This window comes from Pseudophryne corroboree, chromosome 8 (assembly GCF_028390025.1).
Source record: "Pseudophryne corroboree isolate aPseCor3 chromosome 8, aPseCor3.hap2, whole genome shotgun sequence".
In the NCBI taxonomy this organism is placed as follows: Eukaryota; Metazoa; Chordata; class Amphibia; order Anura; family Myobatrachidae; genus Pseudophryne; species Pseudophryne corroboree.
The window spans coordinates 313,669,940-313,695,865 of record NC_086451.1 but is presented as its reverse complement, the minus strand read 5'-3'; the positions used below and the strand labels follow the sequence as shown (position 1 = coordinate 313,695,865).

The following is a 25,926-nucleotide window of genomic DNA, read 5'->3' as shown; positions in this document are numbered from 1 at the left end:
TGAAGAGAAAATGGCGCCAGTGTGTCTGAGGGAGATAGCTCCGCCCCTTTTCCGCAGCCTATTCTCCCGCTTTTTTCTGGATTCTGGCAGGGGTATTTACCACATATATAGCCTCTGGGGCTATATATTGTGGTATTTTTGCCAGCCAAGGTGTTTTTATTGCTGCTCAGGGCGCCCCCCCCCAAGCGCCCTGCACCCTCAGTGACCGGAGTGTGAAGTGTGTATGAGGAGCAATGGCGCACAGCTGCAGTGCTGTGCGCTACCTTGGTGAAGACTGATGTCTTCTGCCGCCGTTTTTCCGGACCTCTTCTTGCTTCTGGCTCTGTAAGGGGGACGGCGGCGCGGCTCCGGGACCGAACACCAAGGACTGGGCCTGCGGTCGATCCCTCTGGAGCTAATGGTGTCCAGTAGCCTAAGAAGCCCAATCCGGCTGCAAGCAGGCGAGTTCGCTTCTTCTCCCCTTAGTCCCTCGCTGCAGTGAGCCTGTTGCCAGCAGGTCTCACTGAAAATAAAAAACCTAAATCTATACTTTCTTTCTAAGGGCTCAGGAGAGCCCCTAGTGTGCATCCAACCTCGGCCGGGCACAAGATCTAACTGAGGCTTGGAGGAGGGTCATAGGGGGAGGAGCCAGTGCACACCAGGTAGTCATAAATCTTTCTAGAGTGCCCAGCCTCCTTCGGAGCCTGTTATTCCCATGGTCCTTACGGAGTTCCCAGCATCCACTAGGACGTCAGAGAAATAAAAAAAGAATTTAAAAAAAAAAAAAAATTTAAATAAATTTGTAAAAGACCAATTAAAAAAGAGGAGTAGAAATATCTTAACTTATGGTAAGTGAGGTAGGATCAAGGCAGGGTGCTGCCTTGATCCTACCTCACTTTCCATAAGTTAAGATATTTCTACTCCTCTTTTTTAATTGGTCTTTTAAAAATGTCATTAAAATAAAATATATATTATTATTTTTTTACTTTTATTGGTCGCTTTTAATACCTCACTCTTCCTTTACGCATTTATATATTTCTATTGTAACACTTAATTCATGAAAAAGAAACCACAAAATGTATAATTTTAATGATTCCAATATATTATTTAAAAATTTAATGAATGATTCCAGCTAGTGAATAATGTTATGTCAGCATGTGTTTACACATTTATATAGTAACTTTCTTACATCCTAATTGGTAGAACCGTAACCACAGGCATGGGATTTTGCTTTAGTTTGAAATCTTAAAGGTCATAAATAAAATAAAATGTGGTGCTACTTAATAAGAAGATAGTGCATATAAAAAGCCCCTTCTTGCTGATAATTGCTTACGCTAGAGTTTGTTCTCAACACTAGCCTTAATTGCTGTTAAATATATCTTATTATGTAAAAACGTTAACAGCTTGTGATTTGATGTGAAATCTCTAATACTAATGAAAATGTTTCAGACTGCCTTCTTATTTATGATTTTTAGTTTTATTACATTCTAGTTACTTTGAATATATTGTAATCTAGCCTGTGGATGCAATTAGAGAATGAGCTGTCCAGATGAATGCTAATTAAGCTGCTGACTGAAGATGTATTTATATCCAGTCTGGACGGTATCAGGTCTCTAGGTCGACAGTCATTAGGTCGACCACTATTGGTAGACATGCATTAGGTCGACAGGGTTTCTTGATCGACATGGTCACTAGGTCGACATGACAAAAGGTCAACATGAATTTTTCACAATTTTTTTCATTTTTTAAACTTTTTCATACTTTACGATCCATGTGGACTACAATTGAGAACGGTAACCTTGCCCGAAGCATGGCGAGAGAAGCGAGCCATGCGAGGGGACACGGTGCACTAATTGGGGTTCCCGGTCACTTTACGAAGAAAACGACACAATTTTTTTTTTTTTATAAACTCATGTCGACCATGTGCAGGTTGACCTAATGCTTGTGTCGACTTAGTCACTGTCGACTAATAGGGGTCGACCTAAGTGTGGTCGACCCTATGAACCATTCGTCTGGACTATGGTCCTGATTCAGAGTTGTAGGCAATGCGATATTTAAAGAGATGTGATCTCCGGAAGAGTTGACAGTCAGGGACCATCTAGGGGAATTAATGGGGAGTGGTGGCAAAAAACGCAGGCGTGTCACAACCATTTACAGGAAGCGTCCCAGCCTACAACTGAGATCCAACTGATCCATCAGCACAAAACATGGCGCTAACGTCTCAATTCCCACAGGGAGTTGATTATCAAAGTATCTGCTACACATTGTATGCATTTGCATGGATCTGAGAAGCCGTCTATGGGCATTTCAACAAATATCCGGATGTCTGTATCATTTGCCTATTTTCCAACATCCGCTGTGTACAGGATCAAGAGCAGCAAATGCATTAGTGTCCAATGTTAATACATACACATTTTACCTCTAAAGAGGGTATCTATAGGATAATGAAAAGCGTCAGGGATCATTAATGGTAATGCTATCTCAATTCATCAGGAGCTACAGAATCAGTGGGATTAGAAACCTTTATATGGGCGTTTCCTTTATGAATCTCATTGCTAGAACATAAATTAATTTTGCAGATTATCCTTCAACAACTGCTACTGGGATTCAATTTAATATGTGGAAAGTTTATGTTGAACCAATTAATTTTACTGGAAATTCTTAGCAAAGCTGTGTCTCTCCCCTGCCAATATTTGAATATGATCACTAAAGATTCACGTACATCAAGATCAGCGAGACAGCTTCATCAGCTGCCCCAGGAGCGCTGTTTTATTACTGTGATATTACCCATCTTCCATATACAGTGAATACAGAAATTTTGTTAATTGAATCAACACAAGGGGGTTGATATATTCTCATGGACATTGGTTCATCAAACAATATGGCTGCCTCCAGCTTTGGGTTGTGCTAATGAGTCTCTAGACAAAATTTGACTGAATACAAATATTCTATGCTGTATTAGGCAACAGCATGCATCGCTCCAAAGCTTCATTTGGTGTGCCGATTGTATTGCAGTGTTATCAGTACTTTCATTTAATTACCCCCATGTATTGAACAATTTGACCAAAGTATACCTGGAAATGAGGTGGAATTGGGCCATATGGAAAACTGATGTTTAAAGCCTGAACATCTTCTCGCTTCCGAATGTCTGTCCATGGGTTGTAAGCAACAGGAGGGAGATTCTTGGGTATGTCCGGATCAGGTGCCAAGGAAACGTTCCCAATGGGATATAGCTTTAGAAACTCCTTGGAGAAAAAAAAAAAGTCAATACGAGCTGACAAAATATTTGGTTAACTGTATTCTAAGTGGCGGACAGCCATTGCTGTAATTAATAAAGTGGTGATACTGAAACTGTTGAACCCTTTAAAATTAGAGGGGGCAAACATCTGCTATTTCAAATAGTCACAAAAAGGGGGATATTCAATTGTTTGAAAAGTCAGTTGGGTGTCTGTTTTTTCCTAAAAACAGGAGAAACAGACACCCAACCGACTTTTCAAACATTTGAATTCCCCCCCCCAAAGATAGACAGACAGTTTATTTTTAGAACATTTTGCATTAAAAAAAAAATGAATCCCCTAAATTAACTTATTATAACTACCTGTATGGTAAATATTGACAATATTGGATAGTTTTTCTTACTTTTGGAAATCTGAATGGAATATGAGGCTTATGATAACCAACTGCTAAGAAGAATGAAGAATTCTGCTGCTTTACGATCTTTAAGAGTCTGACAGCTTCTTCTGTGCTCTGTATATCTGGTAATGTTCCCTCTGGAACCTCAGACACATCGACTGGACAAACCAAGTTGGCATGAAGTTGCCCATCTTTACCCTTGCAGGTCTACAAAGATCATATAACAAAGTAAGCAAGGCAGACATTGCTGAATCACAGGTAACAGTTTGCATAAATTATATAATTTATTTATTTTTTAATGAGCTGCAATCATGGAATTCTTAAGGTACCATTAAGCGACATAAGGGGAGATGTATTAAGCCTCCTAAAGAGTGGTCAAATGAAAAAAACGTTCATACCAACCAATCAGCTTCTAGCTAGCATTATCAATACTCCATCAAATGATAGCTAGAACATGAGGGGAATTTCTTCACCTGTTCACTCTTTAGAAGGTTTGATAAATTTCCTGCATAGTTCCGAGGATGTAAATGCTGAATGGATATAAATCAGTAATCGGATATATCTTTTTTTTTTAATTATTATTCCATTACTACAGGCTAGTGGGAACAGCAGCTATTCCAATATAAATATCTCACATATACCTTTGTGTTCTCATACTTCTCAGAAGATGGATGGAAAGGTCTAACTGACCAACTGTATGGATAGTCATCACTGTGATTAGATGAAATACCTAAAACAGGTGAGAATAGGATAGTTACAGGTCAGGCACTGGATGTACCATTAATATTCTACATATTTAACAGACTGAACAGACAAAATAGGTCCTTTCTTGTAAAATACCTGCCCAGTTGTACAAACAAAACTTAGACCACAATAGTCTCTCACACAGCGGAAAACTTCCATCTTTTACTCACTGCAACTAGTTTTGTTGTATATTAGCAATGGTTGTTTTGTCGTTTTCAAAAATCTATCATTAACATGCAACCAAACTATGACTCTTGGTCTAAAGAGCCATTAACCATAGGTTTTTGTATTTCATCTATAATTCACTGTGTAGGTAATATAAGGAGCCAGGGTACATAGTACACATCCACCAAGCAGGCTGACACAATGCAGGCAGAAGACAAGCGCAGAGACCACTCCCCACTCACCCTGGCTGCGGGTGTAGTATGGTATGCCGGCGCTCGGGCTCCCGGCGACCAGCATACCGGCGCCGGGAGCCCGACCGCCGGCATACCGACAGCATGGCGATCGCAAAGGAGCCCCTTACGGGCTCACTGCGCTCGCCACGCTATTTTATTCTCCCTCCAGGGGGGTCGTGGACCCCCACGAGGGAGAATAGTTGTCGGTATGCCGGGTGTTGGGATTCCGGCTCCGGTATACTGTGCGCCGGGATCCCGACATTCGGCATACACAAGACCACCCCTGGCTGCTGCTGCCTCCTGTGGCAGAATGACTAGCCACAGGGCTAGCACATACCCTGCCGGCTGCCAGCTTAGCCAGTGGGAGGGGATGTAGGCAGCCCTGTTGTCTTTATGCTGCCACTGCAGTAACAAATTTGCATCAACAAAAATACAGCAAATAATCTTCTGTTTGCCAGTGATCCCCTGTTTAATGGCTGATTAGGGCTATTTAGACAAGGGTACTGTTCCCTATTTTCTCTCATATAAACTAGCTACATTGTTCTCATACAATGTTTCCCCCTCCTCCCTTCCCTTTCTCCTCCTCATTTGGCTGCTGGGGGCAATTTATATAGTATATAGCTTCTTCAATTATAGGATGTAACCCTCTCTCAATACAAATAGCCTGGGGTATGATCTTGTGTTAAGGGATATGTAAGACAACGATGTGGTGTGACCAGTAATATAACAGATCAGACAGCAAGGCAGCAGATATAACAATAGTTAGCACATAAACATATGTCTCTGGACTTTTACATGTCTATGGATGATATTATGCCATCATCAGTGGATAGGATTTGGTTTGGTTGGCTTGACCTTAAAGATTCCAGTGCATATGCATCCCTCCTAATTTTTATTTACTGTACGCTCTTTTCCGGACCTCGGTTTACTCCCTCCTTTTTACTAAAGTTGTAATTTACTCCTCGACTCTATACTAAGGTCTTGATTCCTGCTCTCACAGCATATATCTTACATGGCTTATATCTTGGGTTATATCTTACTGGGTTCCTCAAACTTCCATTCCTTGCTTTTACCACCTCTCTTTCCTCACTATTCCCCCACCCTCTGTTTCTCTATTTTTTTTCTCATGGAGCATTCACATTCTGATATCACATTTGGCCTTTCCTGCATCGCTGTTATCTTTTTTGTGATATGCCTGTGATACAGTATCTTGAAAATCTTTAAATAAAGAATTTATTTACAAAAACATACATCTGTAGTATACATTGCTCTGTGCCAAGTACAATTAAGCAAAGAACAATTTGAAGCTATACAGTCCCTTTATTGTTATTGGAAGATGCGGCTTCAGTCCCAGATGTGCCTCTCATTCTGTGGCTTCTTGCTGGTCTCCATTCTCCTTTTTACATCATGATACCGACCCTATCATAAGCAGCCCTATCCTTCCTCACCAAGCTACAGTAATCACCAGTGGTCAGGTCACGGTGTGTTCAAACGTTGGCACACTCTAAGAAATACTCTTTGCCTCTGTGATCACTGACTTAGTTGACCTAATTATTAATCAAATTATATACTATGGCAGTTATTGTTCACTGCCAAACACTATGTCTCAACCTAGTTCTGCCCCCTCACACCCTGTAAAGCTGGATATCTCTGTTGTTCTATTTACTAAGTAAATGTAACTTGCTGGTGTGGCGTGTGTAGACTATGGGGGTCATTCCGAGTTGTTCGCTCGGTAAATTTCTTTGCATCGCAGCGTTTTTCCGCTTAGTGCGCATGCGCAATGTTCGCACTGCGACTGCGCCAAGTAAATTTGCTATGCAGTTAGGAATTTTACTCACGGCTTTTTCATCGTTCTGGTGATCGTAATGTGATTGACAGGAAGTGGGTGTTTCTGGGCGGAAACTGACCGTTTTATGGGAGTGTGTGAAAAAACGCTACCGTTTCTGGGAAAAACGCGGGAGTGGCTGGAGAAACGGAGGAGTATCTGGGCGAACGCTGGGTGTGTTTGTGACGTCAAACCAGGAAAGACAAGCACTGAACTGATCGCAGATGCCGAGTAAGTCTCGAGTTACTCAGAAACTGCACAGAGATGTCTTATCGCAATATTGCAAATCTTTCGTTCGCAATTTTAAGATGCTAAGATTCACTCCCAGTAGGCGGCGGCTTAGCGTGTGCAAAGCTGCTAAAAGCTTGCGAGCGAACATCTCGGAATGAGGGCCCATGTGTAAATTATGTACTATGTGGATAAAATACTGGATATGTCTTTGTGGCTTTCTATGTGAACGCGTATGCTACCGCATTTACTCATACCACGCGCTAATACGCAGGGCTTCGTGAGCCAATGTACGCAGCGTGCGGGTATGCGCATGCACGGCAGAACACGTGCATGCACTGAGGCCACTCTGTGTGGTGTTTGCACGTGTTGAGTGTGGGTGTAATATTTTCAACTTCGACAATACACATATAAGACCATTAGAACCAGACGTAGTACTTTCTTACCTGGATGAAACACTTTTCCAACTGACATAGTTACATAGCCATGTTCTTTAAAATACTGGGGGAGAGTGGAGTAGTTCCCGGCATGCTTCCTCCAGTAGGAGTTGAAGTCGAACAGTTTGGTAGTTCCCGGTCTTCTTCCTGTTAAGAAGGACACCCTGCTGGGAGCACACACCGCTTGCTGCAGCAGAGAGTATGATAGAGACTTACTGTACTAGAGCTGGCAGCTCAGTAGATTATCAGAAAGATACAACAGTTCTTGTTTTGCTAACTAGTACAGTGAGCTTCAGAGCAATCAATCACTTTTAATGACATGATGTAATGCAGAATCGAGAGATTTCACAAAATGTAAATTAAAATAAGTGTCAAGCATCAATATTAATGTCAGGAAAAGGAGCATACAGCTCCACACATTCTGAAACTCAGTAATGGTATATCACTAGACCACAGTATTTGTAAGGTATTTCATTACAGCACTGGGTTATGCCATGTTAGCCACTGAAAGAAATGAGACAGCTGGCGTTTTAGGCTGGGTACACACTTAATGATATGCATGAGGGCAGCACTGAGGAGGAGGAGCGAGGTCACGGACAGTAAAGTACAACAGAAGATAAAGACAAAAGGAAGTAGAATGACAAAAAAAAATAGGATTTTAATACCTACCGGTAAATCCTTTTCTCCTAGTCCTTAGAGGATGCTGGGGACTCCAAAAGGACCATGGGGTATAGACGGGATCCGCAGGAGCTTGGGCACACTAAAAAGACTTTGACTGGGTGTGAACTGGCTCCTCCCTCTATGCCCCTCCTCCAGACCTCAGTTATAGGAACTGTGCCCAGGAGAGACGGACATTTCGAGGAAAGGATTTTTGTTTAAACTAAGGGCTAGAAACATACCAGCCCACACCACAAACATACCGTACAACCGGAGTAGCAGCAAACCAGATAACAGTATGAATTAACAACAGCAACAAGCTGAATATAAGTAATACACAACCCACGTGTAATCAAATATAACCAGTAATAATACAACCAGGGCCGGTTCAAGGGCGCTCTGCGCCCCGGGCAGGAAATGGGGCGTGGCCTAATAAGGGGGCGTGGTCAATTACGCCACCTGTACATTAAAAGCGCCGCTTGAATGCTGAGCGGTGCGCGATGACGTCATCGCGCACCGCACAGCAAAAGGTCCTCTCCACGAAGGGAAACTAGACGCTATGAGTCTAGTTCCCTTCGTAGAGATGACCTTTGCTGTGCGGTGCGCGATGACGTCATCGCGCACCGCTCAGCAAAGTTACTCTCCAGGAAGGGAAACTAGACGCATAGCGTCTAGTTCCCTTCAGGAGGCGGACGGGGACGGCAGCGGAGGCGGACAGGGACACAGCGGGCAGCAGTGGCGGATCTTGCCACGGTGCGGCGGCGCCCCGGGCAAAAGTCCTGCTTGCCCGTGGCAAGATCCGCCACTGAATACAACTGCAAGTAACAGTCCGCACTGGGATGGGCGTCCAGCATCCTCTACGGACTAGGAGAAAAGGATTTACCGGTAGGTATTAAAATCCTATTTTCTCTTACGTCCTAGAGGATGCTGGGGACTCCAAAAGGACCATGGGGTCTATACCAAAGCTCCAGAACAGGCAGAAGAGTGCGGACTACTCTGCAGCACCGATTGAGCAAACATGAGGTCCTCATCAGCCAGGGTATCAAACTTGTAAAACTTAGCAAAGGTGTTTGAACCAGACCACGTAGCTGCTCGGCAAAGCTGAAGTGCCGAGACCCCTCGGGCAGCCGCCCAAGATGAGCCCACTTTTCTGGTAGAATGGGCCTTTACGGACTTCGGCAACGGTAGCCCAGCCGAAGAATGAGCTTGCTGAATCGTATTACAAATCCAGAGTGCAATAGTTTGCTTAGAAGCAGGATTAACAATCTTGTTGGAAGCATACAGGACAAACAGAGCCTCTGTTATTCTGGTAAGAGCCGTTCCGGCGACATAAATTTTCAAAGCTCTTACAACATCAAGAGACTTTGGAACCGTCACAGCATCCGTAGCCACAGGCACCACAATAGGTTGGTTAATGTGATACGAAGAAACCACCTTCGGCAGAAATTGTTGACAAGTCCTCAATTCCGCTCTATCCGAATGGAAGATCAAATAAGGGCTCTTGTGAGACAAGGCCGCCAACTCTGACACTCGCATGGCAGACGCCAGAGCCAAAAGCATGACCACTTTCCAAGTGAGAAACTTTAACTCAACCTTACGCATAGGTTTAAACCAGTGAGACATAAGGAACTGCAACACCACTTCAAGATCCCACGGCGCCACCGGCGGCACAAATGGAGGATGGATATGCAGCACTCCCTTCACGAAAGTCTGAACCTCTGGAAGGACGGACAATTCTTCCTGAAAGAAAATAGATAAAGCCGAAATCTGCACTTTGATGGAACCCAATTTCAGGCCTGCATCGACGCCTGCCTACAAAAAATGGAGAAACCGACCCAAGTGAAACTCCTCCACAGGAGCTGCTTTGGTTTCACACCACGAAACATACTTTCTCCAAATACGGTGATAATGTTTCGCCGTAACCGCATTCCTAGCTTTAAGGAGAGTGGGGATGACCTTCCCGGGAATACCTTTCCAAGCTAAGATTTGGCGCTCAACTTCCACGCCGTCAAACGCAGACGCGGTAAGTCCGGAAACACGCAGGGCCAAGGATCTTCTACAAGCAATTCACGAAGATCCGGATACCAGGCCCTGCGTGGCCAATCTGGAACGACGAGAATCGCCTGAACCCTTGTTCGACGTATGATCCTGAGCACCTTTGGAATGAGAGGAAACGGAGGGAACTCATACACCGACTGAAACACCCACGGAGTCACCAGGGCGTCCACTGCACTGGCTTGGGGGTCCCATGTGGGTAAAAGAACATTTTTGTGACCCTGAGGGGGTCTGCACCGGAGCCAAAGCATCCTCCATAGATTTTCTCCATGTCTGTGTCTGAGAATCAGATTTATCCAACCTCTTAGACAACAAAGCAACATTAGCATTAAGTGTACTCAACATAGCAACCCAATCAGTAGTCGACTGTGTCGACAGAGCAATTTCCAGCTCCTTTTCTGCACCCCCAGTAACTTCCTCCGGGGAGGAACACTCAGCCTCAGACATGCAGACACGAAGTACCGACACCCAACACACACACTGGCCAATAAAGGGGACAGCCTACAGGGAAGCCCAGAGGGAGAAACCCAATCCCAGAGAGAGAAACCCAATCAGTAGTCGACTGTGTCGACAGAGCAATTTCCAGCTCCTTTTCTGCGCCCCCAGTAACTTCCTCCGGGGAGGAACACTCAGCCTCAGACATGCCGACACGAAGTACCGACACCCAACACACACACTGGCCAATAAAGGGGACAGCCTACAGGGAAGTCCAGATAGAGAAACACAGCTCACACCCCAGCGCCCATATATTACACCACACTAATATATGTCAACAGCGCTGTACCAACAATAAGAAAAGCACAAAAAAATGTGTGCCCCCCCCCCTCCCCCCCACCATTTTGCTACCTTTTACGTGTGAGGAGCCTGGAGGTCCGGGCCAGCGTTCTCTGCAGCGGCTGTTGAGTGAAGAAAATGGAGCTGGTGAGCTGTGCGGCTAAGCCCCACCCCTTCCCGGCGCGCTTCAGTCCCGCCTGAATTTGAATTTTTTATACTGGCGGGGGTTACTATACGGTGCCCGGGCACCGAATAATGTCTTTTACCAGTCTAAAACACTTCAGTAACTGAACTCCTCCTCCCTCCTCCCTCCTCCCCCCCCCCCCCCCCCCCCCAGCGCCCTGCACCCTGTGAGTGCCGTTAGTGGTATGTGTGGGAGCATGGAGCGCAGCGCTACCACTGCGCTGTACCTCCGTTACTGAAGTCTTCTGCCGTCTGAAGTCTTCGGTTCTTCTAATACTCACCCGGCTTCTGTCTTCTGTGAGGGAGGTGACGGCGCGGTCCGGGAACAAGCAGCTAGGCGAACCAAGTGATCGAACCCTCTGGAGCTAATGGTGTCCAGTAGCCTAAGAAGCAGAGCCCTTAACTAAGCAGAAGTAGGTCTGACTTCTCTCCCCTCAGTCCCTCGATGCAGGGAGCCTGTAGCCAACAGGTCTCCCTGAAAATAAAAAAACTAACAAAAGTCTTTTTCCAGAGAAACTCAGTAGAGCTCCCCTAGTGTGTGTCCAGTCACTCCTGGGCACAAAGTCTAACTGAGGTCTGGAGGAGGGGCATAGAGGGAGGAGCCAGTTCACAACCAGTCAAAGTCTTTTTAGTGTACCCAAGCTCCTGCGGATTCCGTCTATACCCCATGGTCCTTTTGGAGTCCCCAGCATCCTCTAGGACGTAAGAGAAAAAGAACAGCAAGTAAGATGGAAGATAAAGAATAAAACTTGTCAGGAAAACAAAAATTAGGAAAGGGGTGGCCTGGTGCAATAAAATAAACTGTAAAGGGTGAATTCTGACACAGTTGTAGTGTTAGTTAAAGCATTTTATCAGTTTTGGCTTTAGAACTGTAAATATAGGGCTCTACTATCTACTGTACTATCATGTTCTAATGTCAACATGGTTAAAATGCTAAAACGAACATTACAACCGTGTCAGCATAATGCGGCCTCATCCACATATAGGGGGTCATTCTGAGTTGATCGTAGCTACGTAGCTAGTCCGCCCCGCATGTCAGTGCCGCCCCCCTCCCCCCGCAGAAGTGCAAAGGCATCGCACAGCGGCGATGCCTTTGCACTTCAAGAGTAGCTCCCGACCAGCGCAGCTCTAGCATGCTAGCCGGGAGCTACTCATCGCTCCCTGGCCCGCAGCGGCTGCGTGTGACATCACGCAGCCGCCGCAGCCCACCCCCCCACCCCCAACGGTCCGGCCATGCCTGCATTAGCCGGACTGCGCCGCCGTCCAGCCCCCTCCTGCCCAGCGACCGCCTCTGCCTCAGAGACGATCGCTAGGCAACAACGGCTGCCATGCGCCGGCGCATGCGCAGTTCCGACCCGATCGCTGCGTTGCGACAAACTGCAGCGAGCGATCGGGTCGAAATGACCCTCATAGTTTGTAGATATACACTGTATTGACTGTCAATAAACTACTTCTGCCCGAGACTTAAAGCTATGAACTAATACATTCAGCATTTCCAGTTACATATTCAATTTTACTGACTTGCTCCCTTGCTTAGAGAATCCCCACCAATTGCACGTGTTTCTGTATCGCAGTGAAAAAAGTTTATTATTCACTATACTGCAATGGGCCCCCAGAGCATGAGAGGAAGGATGAAAAGGTGCAATCTTCAACCTTGCAGCTTCTTGTAGGTCCTCGCAGTATCAGCCAAAAACGCAAATAGAAGTAGCTGTACTACAGAAACACGGTATCCGGACTCCAGGTAGACAGCACAAAGGTCGACACATCTTAGGTCGACATGAAAAAAGGTCGACATGAGTTTTTCACGATTTTTATCTTTTTTTGAACCTTTTCATACTCAACGATCCACGTGGACTACGATTGGAACGGTAAAGTGTGCCGAGCGAAGCGGTAGCGGAGCGAAGGCACCATGCCTGAAGCATGTCGAGCGAAGCGAGCCATGCGAGGGGACGCGGTGCACTAATTGGGGTTCCCGGTCACTCTACGAAGAAAACGACACCAAAAAAACATAAAAAACTCATGTCGACCTTTTTCCACGTCGACCTTGTTCCTGTCGACCTTTTGTCCATGTCGACCTTTTGTCCATGTGGACCTAAGGTGTGTTGACCAATTGGTGTCGACCTAAGGTGTGTCGACCTTTGTGCTGTCGACCCTCAGTCCCAGACCCCAGAAACACAGGAGCTCTTTAGCGCAGTTAACAGGGTTCCAGTTAATTGGATTGAGCAGTTTAGCTAAAATTGAACCAGTCACTGGGAATCGTGTTTTAAAGGACCACTAAGCCTAAATACAGGTTACCTCATATAAAAGAGCTCAAAATATATTTTCAACTATATAAGCAAATGTTTCCATACAATGACAGTACTTGAGATATTTAAATTGAGGTTTTTATTTGCTCTCAATTCTCAGCCATTTTCTTCAAAGCCTAGGTCTAAGAACTGACATTTCTTACCTGGGCATATGCATTTGTGAACAGTACACTTTGAGATGCCAGCTGATCAATGTTTGGAGACTTAACAATACTGTCACCATAACAGCCGAGGCTTGTACGGAGGTCATCCACAATTATCAGGAGGACATTCATACCACCTTAGGAGAAACAATTGTATATCTCTGGGTAAGAAATGGTTGCTAAAGCAAATGTCTATCAAATAAGTCTTATGGCATATTCTATACTGGATCAGGCTTAATAATTAAGAGATACATCACTTGCGGTTTATTTTCTGAGAAATGCTGTTTAATGTGAAACCAGCGAATAAGCACATTTCTATAGGTATCCGGATGATAGATCTACAGTGTCTAGTTAGACAGTCAATAGGTTAACACCATATAGTCGACATGCATTACGTCGACGGGTTCAAAAGTTCAACAGGTACAAAAGGTCGACCAATGAACGGTTCACGGTGCTTAATATCAACAAGTACAAAAGGTTGACAGGTTCAAATAGTCATAATAGGTCTGTGCGTTGCCTATGCTCACCGTGGGGATGGTGTGAGTGGGTATCTGTGAACAAATGAGCGGCCTGAGCACAGCACTGCCCCAAGGATCGGAGGTGACGGCTCTTACACCAGCAGCACTTCCGGTCTGACAAGCAGCACCCAGTGGGTCCTCACATTGGCCAGCAGCAGATCCATTCCATCCTGCAGCACCAGCGCTGTGGAGGACAGTGGGACAGGGGAGCCACCAACACCACCCTCAAAAGGGGATAGAGAGAAATAAGACGACTCAGCACCACAAAGACCTTAGGAAGGGTAAGTTGATTGCCAGTGGTGGGTTGGGATACCGCCCCCCCCCCCCCCCCCCTCCCCCGTGACACAACTCCCAACCTGCTCATCCCCACAACGTTTTACCCTGCATTTGGAGACAGACTAACCCAACTCCTGCATCAGGGAATCGGGACTTCTCTGGACATTAATAAGCAGAGTACTACATCCATCCACATAAGGATGTAAAATGAATTCTCTCTATACTCCACATTGTGCACAACAAGCTGTATGGTACCTTGGGGGTAATTCAGAGTTGATCGCAGCAGCAAATTTGTTAGCAGTTGGGCAAAACCATGGCCCTCATTCCGAGTTGTTCGCTCGCTAGCTGCTTTCAGCAGCATTGCACACGCTAGGCTGCCACCCTCTGGCAGTGTATCTTAGCTTAGCAGAATTGCGAACTAAAGATTAGCAGAATTGCGAATAGAAAATTCTTAGCAGTTTCTCAGTAGCTCGAGACTTACTCCTACAGTGCGATCAGTTCAGTCAGTTTCGTTCCTGGTTTGACGTCACAAACACACCCAGCGTTCGGCCAGCCACTCCCGCGTTTTTCCCTGAAACGCCTGCGTTTTTCTGCACACTCCCAGAAAACTGCCAGTTTCCGCCCAGAAACACCCACTTCCTGTCAATCACACTCCGATCAGCAGAACGATGAAAAAACTTTGTTACGCCGTGAGTAAAATACCAAACTATTGTGCTAATTTACTTGGCGCAGGCGCACTGCGAACATTGCGCATGCGCAGTTTGCGACCAATCGCTCTGTAGCTAAAAAAAATAACGAGCGAACAACTCAGAATGAGGGCCCATGTGCACTGCAGGGGGGCAGATATAACATGTGCAGAGAGAATTAGATTCAGGTGGGGTGTGTTCAAACTGACATCTAAATTGCAGTGTAAAAATAAAGCAGCCAGTATTTACCCTGCACAGAAACAAAATAACCCACCCAAATCTAACTCTCTCTGCAAATGTTATATCTGTCACACCTGCAGTGCATATGGGCCCTCATTCCGAGTTGTTCGCTCGCAAGCTGCTTTTAGCAGCTTTGCACACGCTAAGCCGCCGCCTACTGGGAGTGAATCTTAGCATAGTAAAATTGCGAACGAAAGATTAGCAGAATTGCGAATAGACACTTCTTTGCAGTTTCTGAGTAGCTCGAGACTTACTCGGCATCTGCGATCAGTTCAGTCAGTTTCGTTCCTGGTTTGACGTCACAAACACACCCAGCGTTCGCCCAGACACTCCTCCGTTTCTCCAGCCACTCCCGCGTTTTTCCCAGAAACGATAGCGTTTTTTCGCACACACCCATAAAACGGCCAGTTTCCGCCCAGAAACACCCACTTCCTGTCAATCACATTACGATCACCAGAACGAAGAAAAAACCTCGTAATGCCGTGAGTAAAATACCTAACTGCATAGCAAATTTACTTGGCGCAGTCGCACTGTGGACATTGCGCATGCGCATTAGCGACTAATCGCTCCGTTGCGACAAAAAAATAACGAGCGAACAACTCGGAATGACCACCATGGTTTTGCCAAACTGCTAACAAATTTGCTGCCGAGATCAACTCTGAATTACCCCCCTTGTTCTTTCCATGGTATATTTCACGCATTTGAAACACTGCACATACCTCACTTGTTTCTGTACTTACAATATTGTAACCTTTATCCAGTCTGCATTTTCCTACACACTCTTTCCAACGGTATCACATACTCTTAGGGGGTCATTCCGAGTTGTTCGCTCGTTATTTTTTTTTGCAACGCAGCGATTAGTCGCGAATGCGCATGCGCAATGTCCGCAGTGCGACTGCGCCGAGTAAATTTGCTATGCAGTTAGGAATTTTACTCACGTTTTTTCTTCGTTCTGGTGATCGTAATGTGATTGACAGGAAGTGGGTGTTTCTGGGCGGAAACTGGCCGTTTTATGGGTGTGTGCGAAAAAACGCTACCGTTTCTGGGAAAAACGCGGGAGTGGCTGAAGAAACGGAGGAGTGTCTGGGCGAACGCTGGGTGTGTTTGTGACGTCAAACCAGGAACGACAAGCACTGAACTGATCGCAGATGCCGAGTAAGTTTGAAGCTACTCAGAAACTGCTAAGAGGTGTGTAATCGCAATTTTGAGAATCTTTCGTTCACAATTTTACTATGCTAAGATTCACTCCCAGTAGGCGGCGGCTTAGCGTGTGCAAAGCTGCTAAAAGCAGCTTGCGAGCGAACAACTCGGAATGAGGGCCTTCGTTTTTAAGCACTGTGACTCAATAAAGACAAACTTTGCATGTGAAAACATTCAGATATATCATTTGTTTACAGTTACCCAGTCACACCATCCCCAAGGTGAGCGCAGGTAGCACACAGACCTATTATAAGCTAGCATGCACCGGGCCCGGACAGCCCATTGCCACCAGCAGCTCCCACAGCATCAGGTCAGAATAGCAGGGTTGCACAGAACACCCAACCACCAAGACAGGTTCAAAAGGTCGAAACAATGGTCAACACTTTTCTTGGGTTTTTCTCATGTTTTCCCAATATTTGCTTGATTTACTATCCACGTGGATTACGATTGGGAATAGTAACCTGCCCAAAGAGTGGGGAGAGTCTCCTTTTGTACCAGTGGTGATCACAGAACATGGAATACACACGATGCGGGCAGAAAAAAAAATGTCAACCATTTCTGTGTCAAGCATTGTCATGTTGACCTTTTTACGCTGTCGACCTTTTGTACCTGTGGACCTTAACCACTATCAACCTTTTTTCTGCTGACCATATGGTGTTGCACTATTGACTGTCTATCTAGAAAGTGCAGATATTCTATACCACACCCATTTCCCTACATCTAGGGATGTCCATCTGTTTGTTTACCAATAATGGTTGCCATCGATGGTATACTGGCAAGTAACTATTGATGGCTACAAACAATACATTAGATGACCATCAATGGTCATCCTTGTTGTTTTACTGACTGGCCGATCTGGGGGTACAGCTTCACAGGTGTCAGGGGGCGGAGCTATGCTCTGTGTCCTGGCACATTGTAGTGAGAAAAAAAATGGGGGTACAGATACCATCGATGACAGGAAACCATATGGTACTCACCCATCGATGGCAAAAGTATTCGCCATCGCCCATTAACCATTGATTATTTCACATCATCGATGGCCATCCCTAATCTTCTCAATGTTCACATTTTAACAAGATCCAGACAATCTATTTTCAGAGTGTATCTACAATAATTCTAAACTCCTGTACCATTACACACAGGTCAGACAACTTGTGGACCTTTGACTACAAATGCAGCTTTCCCCAATCAAGACATTGGGGGTAATTCAGAGTTGATCGCAGCAGCAAATTTGTTAGCAGTTGGGCAAAACCATGTACACTGCAGAGGGGGCAGATATAACATTTGCAGAGAGAGTTAGATTTGGGTGGGTTATTTTGTTTCTGTGCAGGGTAAATACTAGCTGCTTTATTTTTACACTGCAATTTAGATTTCAGTTTGAACACGCCACACCCAAATCTAACTCTCTCTGTACATGTTATATCTGTCCCCCCTGCGGTGCACATGGGCCCTCATTCCGAGTTGTTCGCTCGCTAGCTGCTTTCAGCAGCATTGCACACGCTAGGCCGCCACCCTCTGGGAGTGTATCTTAGCTTAGCAGAATAGCGAACGAAAGATTAGCAGAACTGCTAATAAATATTTTCTTGCAGTTTCTGAGTAGCTCTAGACCTACTCCTAGATTGCGATCAGCTCGGTCCGTTTAGTTCCTGGTTCGACGCCACAAACACGCCCTGCGTTCGGCCAACCACTCCCCCGTTTCTCCAGACACTCCCGTGTTTTTCCCTGACATGCCTGCGGTTTTTAGCACACTCCTGTAAAACGAACAGTTACCACCTAAAAACGCCCCTTTCCTGTCAATCACTCACCGATCAGCGGTGCGACTGAAAAGCGCCACAGGATCCACAACAAATTTACTAAGTTTTGTGTAAAATAACTTAGCACATGCGCTCTGCGTACCATGCGCAGTTAGCAACAAATCGCAGCATAGCGAAAATCGGCAACGAGCGAAGGGCCCCCTTGGTTTTGCCCAACTTCTAACAAATTTGCTGCTGCGATCAACTCTGAATTAGGCCCATTATGCTTCCAATACACTTTTAGGAAAATGTATATAAGCAGTTACAGCAGTAAAAAAATTTAAGTAATGCGGGATGTTTGTGAAATGTTTCAGATAGAGTAGCAATGTGCATTGTTGTTTATGGACTGAAGGGGGTACACACAGAGAGATGTATGCTTAAATTGTAAGCAATCTGACTAAATTGATTAGAAATGAAGCACATATCATTCTCCGTGTATGCCCCAAGGCGATAGCGATGCGCGGCAGGCCAAATCTAGTTAGATCGCCCCCCTCGCTCAGCACACATCTGTACGTGTGAACCCCCCATTAGAAATATGGCAAATATAATACCAAACTGTTTCTTCTTGAAATCACCACAGCTCAACTGACACAGGATTTTATGGGATTGTACTGTGTAGGTTTCCGATTGCATTCACATGTGACATTTTTTATATAATTTATATATAGGCTGCTTACACACCAGCATTGCACAAGTGGTGGAAGGCACAAGCACTTCAAAATGTGCCGGAGGGAGGACAAATCGCTAAGGCTAATATTACATTATTATTATTATTATCATCATCATCATCCTTTATTTATATGGCGCCACAAGGGATCCACAGCGCCCATTACACAATCAAATGAGCAAACAAGAAAACAGCACTTACAGTTCAAGACAAAATAGGACAGGTATTGAAAACCAGGGGTTAGGTGCCATGAAAGGGAGTATGGAGTATAAGAGTAAGTAAGAAAAGGAATTACTTACATTGAATGTACTGTACATACTGTAAATGGAGTAGGCAACAGTGAAAAGATAATGCAACACTTTGTAAATAGCCTGATAGAGTGACCTCTAAAGGTGGGTACACACTATTAGATATATCTGCAGATCAATTGATCTGCAGATATATCTATGTACGGATCGGGCAGTGTGCTGTGCATACACACAGCCCGATCCGTCGGGGGACTGACGTCATGAACTGGGCGGTTCACCCGTCAATCACCGCCGGCCGCCGCAGCATGTGTACGGGCGGTCGTACACACACAGCAACGCGCCAATATATCGTTAGATATATTGGCTGTCGGCTGTGCTGCGCGGCCGACGCGATACGTCTGTGAACGACGGAGTTCACAGACGTATCGCCCGTACACACTGGCCGACGGTCCCGCGATGTATCGGCCGTTCAAGAGAACGGCCGATACATCGACCAGTGTGTACGGGCCTTAAGGCGCTACAATACACGCACAGGCTGTAAATATTATTGAACTATCAAAGTAGCATTTTCCATTTGTTTTCTTTCAGATTTTGCTTGATGCAGGAATACGGTAGGCTGATAATAAAGCCAGCCTGAGGAGGACCTTATTCACTAAGGATTGCATATTTTGCAAATCGCAATCTGGCCAATTGTCGAATGACTGCGCATGCGCAGCATTCGCGTTGCGCACGCTCGGGTAATAATAGCGACAGAAAATTTGTTTTCTGGGTGACTGAAAAAACGTAGGTGTTCCCAAACGTTTTTAAGGAGGGCCACTGACATCAGTGATGACCACTTCCAGCATCTTGTGTCGCAAGAATTGTGGATGTCCTTGCCTGGTGCAGATAGGAAAAATCTTTGATCGTTCCGGTAATTGCGTATGGCTTTGCAATCAGCCCGCATATTGTGATGCATTTGCTAATTTCTGCAATGAGCGTTTTCTCTCAATTTCAGGCAATCAACTATTTGATCGCAGCAACCACTTTTTAGGAGAAACTGCAATCCTTACTGAATAAGGTCCTAAAGCTTTGACATCACTTTAATTAACCTACTCAAAATTATTTAAAAACCTTTGACAATATTTTATCATTTATATAATAATCTAAAGCAATACAGGAAGTTTTTTTGAATAATTACTAATTTCAAAACCCAATATTATTTGAAATACACTGGGCCTTATTCATGTCTCGACAAACCTTTCGGCGCACAGTGCAAAGTGCCGATGTTTGGTAATTTGCGTATGCGCTGGACCTGTACTGCACAATCGCATATGGGTCTGTGTCGGCAGATGCAAAATGGCATCAGACTGTCAGTGATTGACAATCTGATGCCATTTGTGGGCGGTGACTGCCTCCCCTTCTCAAAATGAGGAGGGATGAGGCCAGGATCAGAGGATGGAGGTTTCCTAGCCTCTTGGTAGCTCCTGCAGCGGCCAGCTTGCTCGACCCCATAGGTCACGCAGTCTGCCGATGGTGTTGCAGATTTTCCGATATTGGGAGTAATTCCAAGTTGATCGCAGCAGGAAATTTTTTAGCAGTTGGGCAAAACCATGTGCACTGCAGGGGGGCAGATATAACATTTGCAGAGAGAGTTATGGGCCCTACACACATGCCGATATCACTGCACGATATGAACGATCTCGTTCATTAATGAACGAGATAACGTTCATATCGTGCAGTGTGGAGGCACCAGCGATGAACGATGCGCGGCCCCGCGCTCGTTCATCGCTGGTGCTATGTCGGCTGTGCATGCAGGCCAATATGGACGAGATTGTCCATATTTGCCTGCAAGTCTACGGAGCCGGGTGACGGGGGGAGTGAAGAAACTTCACTCCCCCGTCACTGCCCCCCCCCCCGCCGCCGGGTCGCCCGTATCGGCGGTCGGGCAGCTCGGCTGCACATCGCCGAGTGTGTAGGGCCTATTAGATTTGGGTGGGTTATTTTGTTTCTGTGCAGCGTAAATACTGGCTGCTTTATTTTTACACTGCAATTTAGATTGCAGATAGAACTCACCACACCCAAATCTAACTCTCTCTGCACATGTTATATCTGCCTCCCCTGCAGTGCACATGGTTTTACCCAACTGCTAAAATATTTCCTGCTGCGATCAACTTGGAATTACCCCCATTGTGTCCTAGGATGCAGCTCGGATCAGTAATGCTACCTGGAGGTGTGACGCCCCCTGCTGCATTACCCTATTAGAGCTATTGCTTCCATGTAAGTAGCAGCGATGGCACCTCCAACCACATCTAATGAGGCACATTGTTATTACATTTCATTTCTACTTTCTTCTGTTGAAATTAAGCTGACTTGTTGGATGTAATATATCCGAGCCAACCTGCACCAAATCTGAGAGTACCACCATCGAAGACAACAAGTTCCAACCTTGTTCACCCGAGGTCTATATATTATGTCGCCATTCATCAGAATGTTATAATGTCAATAGTGAACATACCGTGTTTCCCCGATAATAAGACCTATCCCGAAAATAAGCCCTCCCCTTACTGTGTAAGATTCCTCTAAAATAAGCCCTCCCCCGAAAATAAGCCCTATTGAGATTGCTACTGTAGTGAAGGTGATCCCCTGCGCTACACGCGACATTACGGTACCCTCTGTATGCACCGCCCCCCCCCCCCCCCGGGTGAAACGCACGCCGCGCTCCGAGCTGCATCCAATCAGAGCTGCAGCAGTGAGCGCGTCATCCTGTTCTTCCCCAGTGATTTGCTTGCTGGCGCCATTGAGAGCAGTGCCGCGGAGGAGAGCTGAGGCAGGACAACATAAAAACCCGGTATGTAAGCGGGAGTGAGGGGGCATGATGGAGGATAAAAGGGGCATTAAAATTGCTGTCAATGTTCATTAAAATAAGCCCTCCCCTGAAAATAAGCACTCTGGTGTTTTTCTGTCCAAAAAAAATAATAAGACAGTGTCTTATTATCGGGGAAACACGGTATCAACATGTCGATATTGATGAAACAATGACGTGGTCAGAATGTTGACAATGTGCTTCTGCAGTAAGTCTATCCCTAACACTAACTATAATGTTGACATTTCATATGCCGAGATTTTCAGGTGTCAACATTTCTGATTTCAACATTATCAATGTTGACTTTATGACTGCACATGGGGGGTAATTCAGAGTTGATCGCAGCAGCAAATTTGTTAGCAGTTGGGCAAAACCACGTGCACTGCAGGGGGTTGCAGATGTAATATGTGCAGAGAGAGTTAGATTTGGGTGGGTTATATTGTTTCTGTGCAGGGTAAATACTGGCTGCTTTATTTTTACACTGCAATTTAGATTTCAGTTTGAACACACCGCACCCAAATCTAACTCTCTGCACATGTTACATCTGCCCCACCTGCAGTGCACATAGTTTTGCCCAACTGCTAACAAATTTCCTGCTGCGATCAACTCTGAAATACACCCATGGTTCTATCACAGTAATACAGCACAATAACAAATACAGCTTCCTTTCATCTGGGCAAAATAAAATAACTTGTTTGTAAAAAGCACCCCCAGCATAATAAGCACTGCACTGTTTACCACTGATGTGTAACAATAATAATAGGACTTATGTAATATGTGAAATGTTACAGCCAGGCAATAACTGTTGGACTATCATAAATGCACAGTAGAATAATATGCACGTATAGCATATGACCTGTGACAGACTTCAGTTGCCTTCCGGAGACAGCAGGTCCTCCAGTAACAGCAGTAATGACAGACAGGATAAGCAGGGGTCTCAGGCTGCAGCAACATAGTGATCTCATGCTGGGGAGAATTCCTGCCACACAGAATATCTGTTATTCAGCTAAAGTATCAGCGCAAAAGAAGCCTGTATATGTATGCATGCAAAACTTCCTTCCTAATGTAGTACTGATTGAGAGCTCTGCTGCCATTGGTACACTTCTACCAGATGATGATTGGACACTGTCTGGGTGATTGGGATTGGCTTTGGTTGGCTCAGGCTGTACTTGTTTAGGAAAGAAAGTTATGTTTATTTACACAGCACCAAGCATCAGTTCCTTCCTTCCCAGTTGTGCTGTGCTGGGGTAACTGCACCCACACACTGCACAGCACAGCCACATTTCATGTGAAAGCTTTGTGCTTCCAAGTCAGAATGATCAGAAATGATATGTTATGGTATTCTGTAATAAATGCAGGTTATTTACTGAGAGATAAGCTTTTATGCCCTTCGTGACTGAAAGCACATTTATATCTTCCTGAGCAGAGCGTGACAAAATTTTTATTTTTGTTTCACCAAGGTGAATTGTAGAAAAACATTTTTTAATGAGGCAAACAGTATTTTCTTTCTGCAGCAAATGGCAATAACATCCACTATAGGTTATTTGTATTTACTGCTGCCATGTATTTAATTTAGTTAAAATGGAAGCTGCTCAGTCATTTTTTTATTTTAATCACTTAACTGGCAAATATTTTTCTCATATGTCCTAGAGGATGCTGGGGTCCACTTCATGACCATGGGATATAGACGGTTCCGCAGGAGCCATGGGCACTTTAAGACTTTTCAATGGGTGTGAACTGGCTCCTTCTATGCCCCTCCTCCAGACCTCAGTTTTAGAAATGTGCCCAGGCAGAGGGGATGCACTCTAGGGGGAGCTCTACTGAGCTTCTCTGAAAAGACTTACGGTATGTTAGGTTTTTTGTTTTCAGGGAGAACTGCTGCCAAGTCTCCCTGCTTCTTTGGACTGTGGGGGCAGAAGTAGGAACCAACTTCCTGAAGAGTTTCATGGCCCTGCTTCTGGCTGACAGGACACCATTAGCTCCTGAAGGGTACTGAACGCTAGCCGTGTCTAGATGCTCACTCCCACAGCACGCCGTTACCCCCCTCAAAGAGCCAGAAGTCAGAAGACAAGTGAGTAGAAGAAGACAGATCTTCTATCAAGAAAAGTGACGGCTGAGGTGCGGCGCAGCTGGCGGGAGCACAGCGCGCCATTGCTGCCCATACACACAGGCACTGCAGGGTGCAGGGCGCGGGGGGGCGCCCTGGGCAGCAAAAACACCTCTATAAACTGGCAAAAAGGGGACATAAGATGTCCAGGCACAGCCCTACCCCCGCCAGTATAAATATTATGAAAAGTTTCTGAGGTAAAAAGGGTGGAGCTTCTTCTTCAGGCAGCCAGCACACTGCTCAGTGCCATTTTCTCTCTCCTCAGGCTGCAGAGACATCGCTGGTACTCCTTCACTTCTGACTACAAGTATCAGGGTGCAAAACAGGGGGGGGCACAAGCGAATTTGGTGCTTTACAAATGTGTTTTACTGTGTAAAAAGTGCTGCATGTCAGTGGGCATTCTGTGTTCACAGGCATTAGATACTGGCATTGGGGTTGTGAACTGGCTGCTCCTAAACTGTGTCCCTCTGACAGATTTTACTGTGGATCTGTCCCCTATAAGTCCCAGTGTGTCTGTGTGTGTGCATACCCTCCAACATGACCCGCCCCACTAGGTACAAAATGCTCTGTTTCTGGACTTCCCTCTTAATTTATTATTGCCATCACCTGAGAAGAAACAGCTTTCTTATCATTTAACTAGTTCAACACAGGTGATGGAAATCATAAATTAAGGAGGGAAGTCCAGGAACAGAGCATTTTGTACCTAGTGGGGCGGGTATTGTTGGAGGGTCTGTGTGTGTTGTACATGTGTGTAAGACATGTCAGAGGCAGGGAGTTCCTCCCCGGAGGAAACCATTTTAGGGACACAGAAGTGTAATGTGGTGGCGCTGCCGGCACACCAAGAGCCTGCATGGGTGAAAGAAATACGTGATAGTATGCATCATGGGGGTCATTCCGAGTTGTTCGCTCGTTGCCGATTTTCGCAACGGAGCGATTAAGGCAAAAATGCGCATGCGTATGGTACGCAGTGCGCATTCGCTAAGTATTTTAGCACAAAACTTAGTAGATTTACTCATGTCCAAACAAAGAATTTTCATCGTTGAAGTGATCGGAGTGTGATTGACAGGAAGTGGGTGTTTCTGGGCGGAAATTGACTGTTTTCTGGGAGTGTGCGGAAAAACGCAGGCGTACCAGGATAAAAAGCGGGAGTGTCTGGAGAAACGGGGGAGTGACTGGCCGAACGCAGGGCATGTTTGTGACGTCAAACCAGGAACGAAATGGTCTGAGCTGATCGCAGTGTAGGAGTAAGTCTCGAGCTACTCAGAAACTGCTAAGAATTTTCTATTCGCAATTCTGCTAATCTTTCGTTCGCAATTCTGCTATGTGAAGATACACTCCCAGAGGGCGGCGGCCTAGCGTGTGCAATGCTACTAAAATCTGCTTGCGAGCGAACAACTCGGAATGACCCCCCATATCAATAGGAGATTAGATAAGTCTGAATCTCATGCTGAGTGCTGGAGAAAATCTGTGGAGGATGTGATTTTTCAGGGCTCTGTTCTTCCATCCGCAGGCAACCCCTCTGGGTCACATAAGAGACCATTTGCGAATATTGTGAATACTGATACCAACACGGACACTGATTCTTGTGTCGACGATAGTGACTCCAGAGAAATAGATCATAAATTGGCAAAAAATATACAATATATGATTGTGGCTATAAGGGAAGTTCTGGAAGTCACGGAAGTCACTCCTGTACCTCAGGAGACGGCTTATTTCTATAAAGAAAAGAAATCTAAGGTCACTTTCCCTCCTTCCCACGAGCTTAATACACTCTTTGAAGGGATGTGGGTGAATCCCGAAAAGAAATTTCGTATTCCCAAGAGAATTCAGATAGCTTATCCTTTCCCGGTGGAGGACAAATGGGAGTCACCCCCTGTGTTAGACAGTGCACTGTCCAGGTTGATAAAGAAGGTAATTCTCCCTGCACCTGGCACGGCTTCACTAAAAGAGCCGGCAGACCGAAAGATGGAAACTACATTGAAATCCA

At 45.4% G+C, this 25,926-nt stretch overlaps 1 protein-coding gene across 3 annotated transcripts in view; it reads right to left on the bottom strand.

Moving 5' to 3' along the window:
• The window catches only part of IDS (iduronate 2-sulfatase), a 56,694-nt gene extending 33,784 nt beyond the window's left edge, over window positions 1-22,910 (bottom strand). The window contains exons 1-6 of one of the 3 annotated variants that reach the window (XM_063937393.1): window positions 22,689-22,910; window positions 13,363-13,499; window positions 7,254-7,431; window positions 4,254-4,342; window positions 3,619-3,819; window positions 3,054-3,224 (exon numbers count right to left, since the gene is read on the bottom strand). In XM_063937393.1, coding sequence (XP_063793463.1) covers window positions 3,054-3,224; window positions 3,619-3,819; window positions 4,254-4,342; window positions 7,254-7,431; window positions 13,363-13,499; window positions 22,689-22,797 — 885 coding nt within the window. In that variant the 5' untranslated portion in view covers window positions 22,798-22,910. Of the gene's footprint in view, window positions 1-3,053; window positions 3,225-3,618; window positions 3,820-4,253; window positions 4,343-7,253; window positions 7,432-13,362; window positions 13,500-13,889; window positions 14,163-22,688 lie in introns of those variants that run through there. The other 2 variants (XM_063937394.1, XM_063937395.1) reach the window with 2 other exon arrangements.
• Between the last annotated feature and the right edge of the window lie 3,016 nt (window positions 22,911-25,926).